The following is a 1,462-nucleotide window of genomic DNA, read 5'->3' as shown; positions in this document are numbered from 1 at the left end:
GTAAGTCTTCATTTTCAAATAACACAGTTTAAGTCCTTCGACTCGTTTCTGGTACGAACAAATGAAGTCACCGCGCATTAAACCCCGGGATGTCCTTTCCTCAACAGCGAAGAAGCCAAGAGTACAACCTGGCTGCATCCAGCGAGCGGAAAGGCGGTTATAACCGGGCACAGGAAAACTCCAGGTAAAGATGCCCCTCAGCTGTCAAGTTTCACCTGGTGCATGTCACGTCCACCGTCGTCATGTGTTGTTGTGTTTCACTAAAAAAAAAAACGCCTCCCACGCTGGGAGTGGGAAGCGCTGACATCCAGCTGTCTGTTGTTTTAGCGCTCGTGCCGGGAAAGGTGAGCCCCCCGTGGAGCACACCTTTGCAGGAGCTCGCGCGCCACTTGCCCTCGAGCCTCCTCCAGATCACTGAAGTTACTGACGCTAGTTTACCGTGACTCCGAGCAACTTGTGGACAGCGGCTGTAACGTGTAAACCGATTTTGAAGTAATTTCAATCTCTTTTGCGTATCGTGTGTTATATTGTTATAGAAACTCCTGATATTATCTCACCTGGTACATGAAATGCACCTGATAATATATTCCGTGCGATTAATAGCTTAATTATAAACGGACGTTGAAGTTAACGGGACTATCGCAGTGGCGGCTCCAGAAATGTTTCTCTGCAGGTGCTATGAAGGAGCCAGTCTTTTTATTGAGGGTGCTATGAAGGAAGTGGTCATGCGTACCTATTGTTCTCTAAAACACCTTCAACACTAGCAGATACACATGCGTGCTCAAAACCTCAACAACACCTGAAACAATCATTAATTCACATCATAAACATATGAACAATCGCTGACTTTTCCATGAAATCATAAACACATACAGCCACACAGAAAACCATCTATAGTGTTGCAAGGTTAGCTAACGTTAGTGTTAGCATTTCCAGCGGCAAAACCCTCGACTGCTGCGGCGGTTGACGGTTGACTCTCTTCATCCAGATCCGTAGGTTTTTGTGGGTCTGAGATCACTTCCAAACATTCAATTGTTTCTGACTGAACCCGTGGAAATGTGGGCAACAAAAACCGATCCATTTTACCACTAGCTCATTTGCAGGTGGAAAATGGGGTCAAAGGTTAACATCAATTTCCTGTTTTGGTTTAAGTTTTTACTATCTATATGATAATTTACTGATTATTTTTGTTTTGTATGTTAAATATTATCACATCCACACGTTAAATTTAAATTAAATTGTAAAAAATAAAAAAAATCTAATATTTACTTGGGGGTGCAATGACTAATCCAGGGGTAGCTACAGCGCCCCCTAGCGCCCCCCTGGCGCTGCCACTGGGGCTATGAGTTGGTTAATATCACCTAGTTTTGTTTAAATTGCACATCTCTTAAAACAAAGTGACATTTTCTCCTCTAAATGGGGTGTCGTTTATAAAGTTATGCAGGCAAAAATTTACAGCAAT

General features: G+C 43.2%; 1 protein-coding gene across 19 annotated transcripts in view; it reads left to right on the top strand.

The window, feature by feature from the left end:
- The window catches only part of LOC107388605 (pleckstrin homology domain-containing family A member 5), a 121,890-nt gene that overhangs the window by 153 nt on the left and 120,275 nt on the right, over positions 1 to 1,462 (top strand). For all 19 annotated transcript variants that reach the window (XM_070550322.1, XM_070550323.1, XM_070550321.1 and 16 more), the window contains exon 2: positions 108 to 184. In XM_070550322.1, the coding sequence (XP_070406423.1) occupies positions 108 to 184 (77 nt within the window). The remainder of the gene's footprint in view (positions 1 to 107; positions 185 to 1,462) is intronic.

The sequence above is a fragment of the Nothobranchius furzeri genome, chromosome 4 (assembly GCF_043380555.1).
Source record: "Nothobranchius furzeri strain GRZ-AD chromosome 4, NfurGRZ-RIMD1, whole genome shotgun sequence".
Taxonomy (NCBI): domain Eukaryota; kingdom Metazoa; phylum Chordata; class Actinopteri; order Cyprinodontiformes; family Nothobranchiidae; genus Nothobranchius; species Nothobranchius furzeri.
Note: the sequence above shows the minus strand (reverse complement) of the source record. Positions and strands in the feature narration are given on the sequence as shown.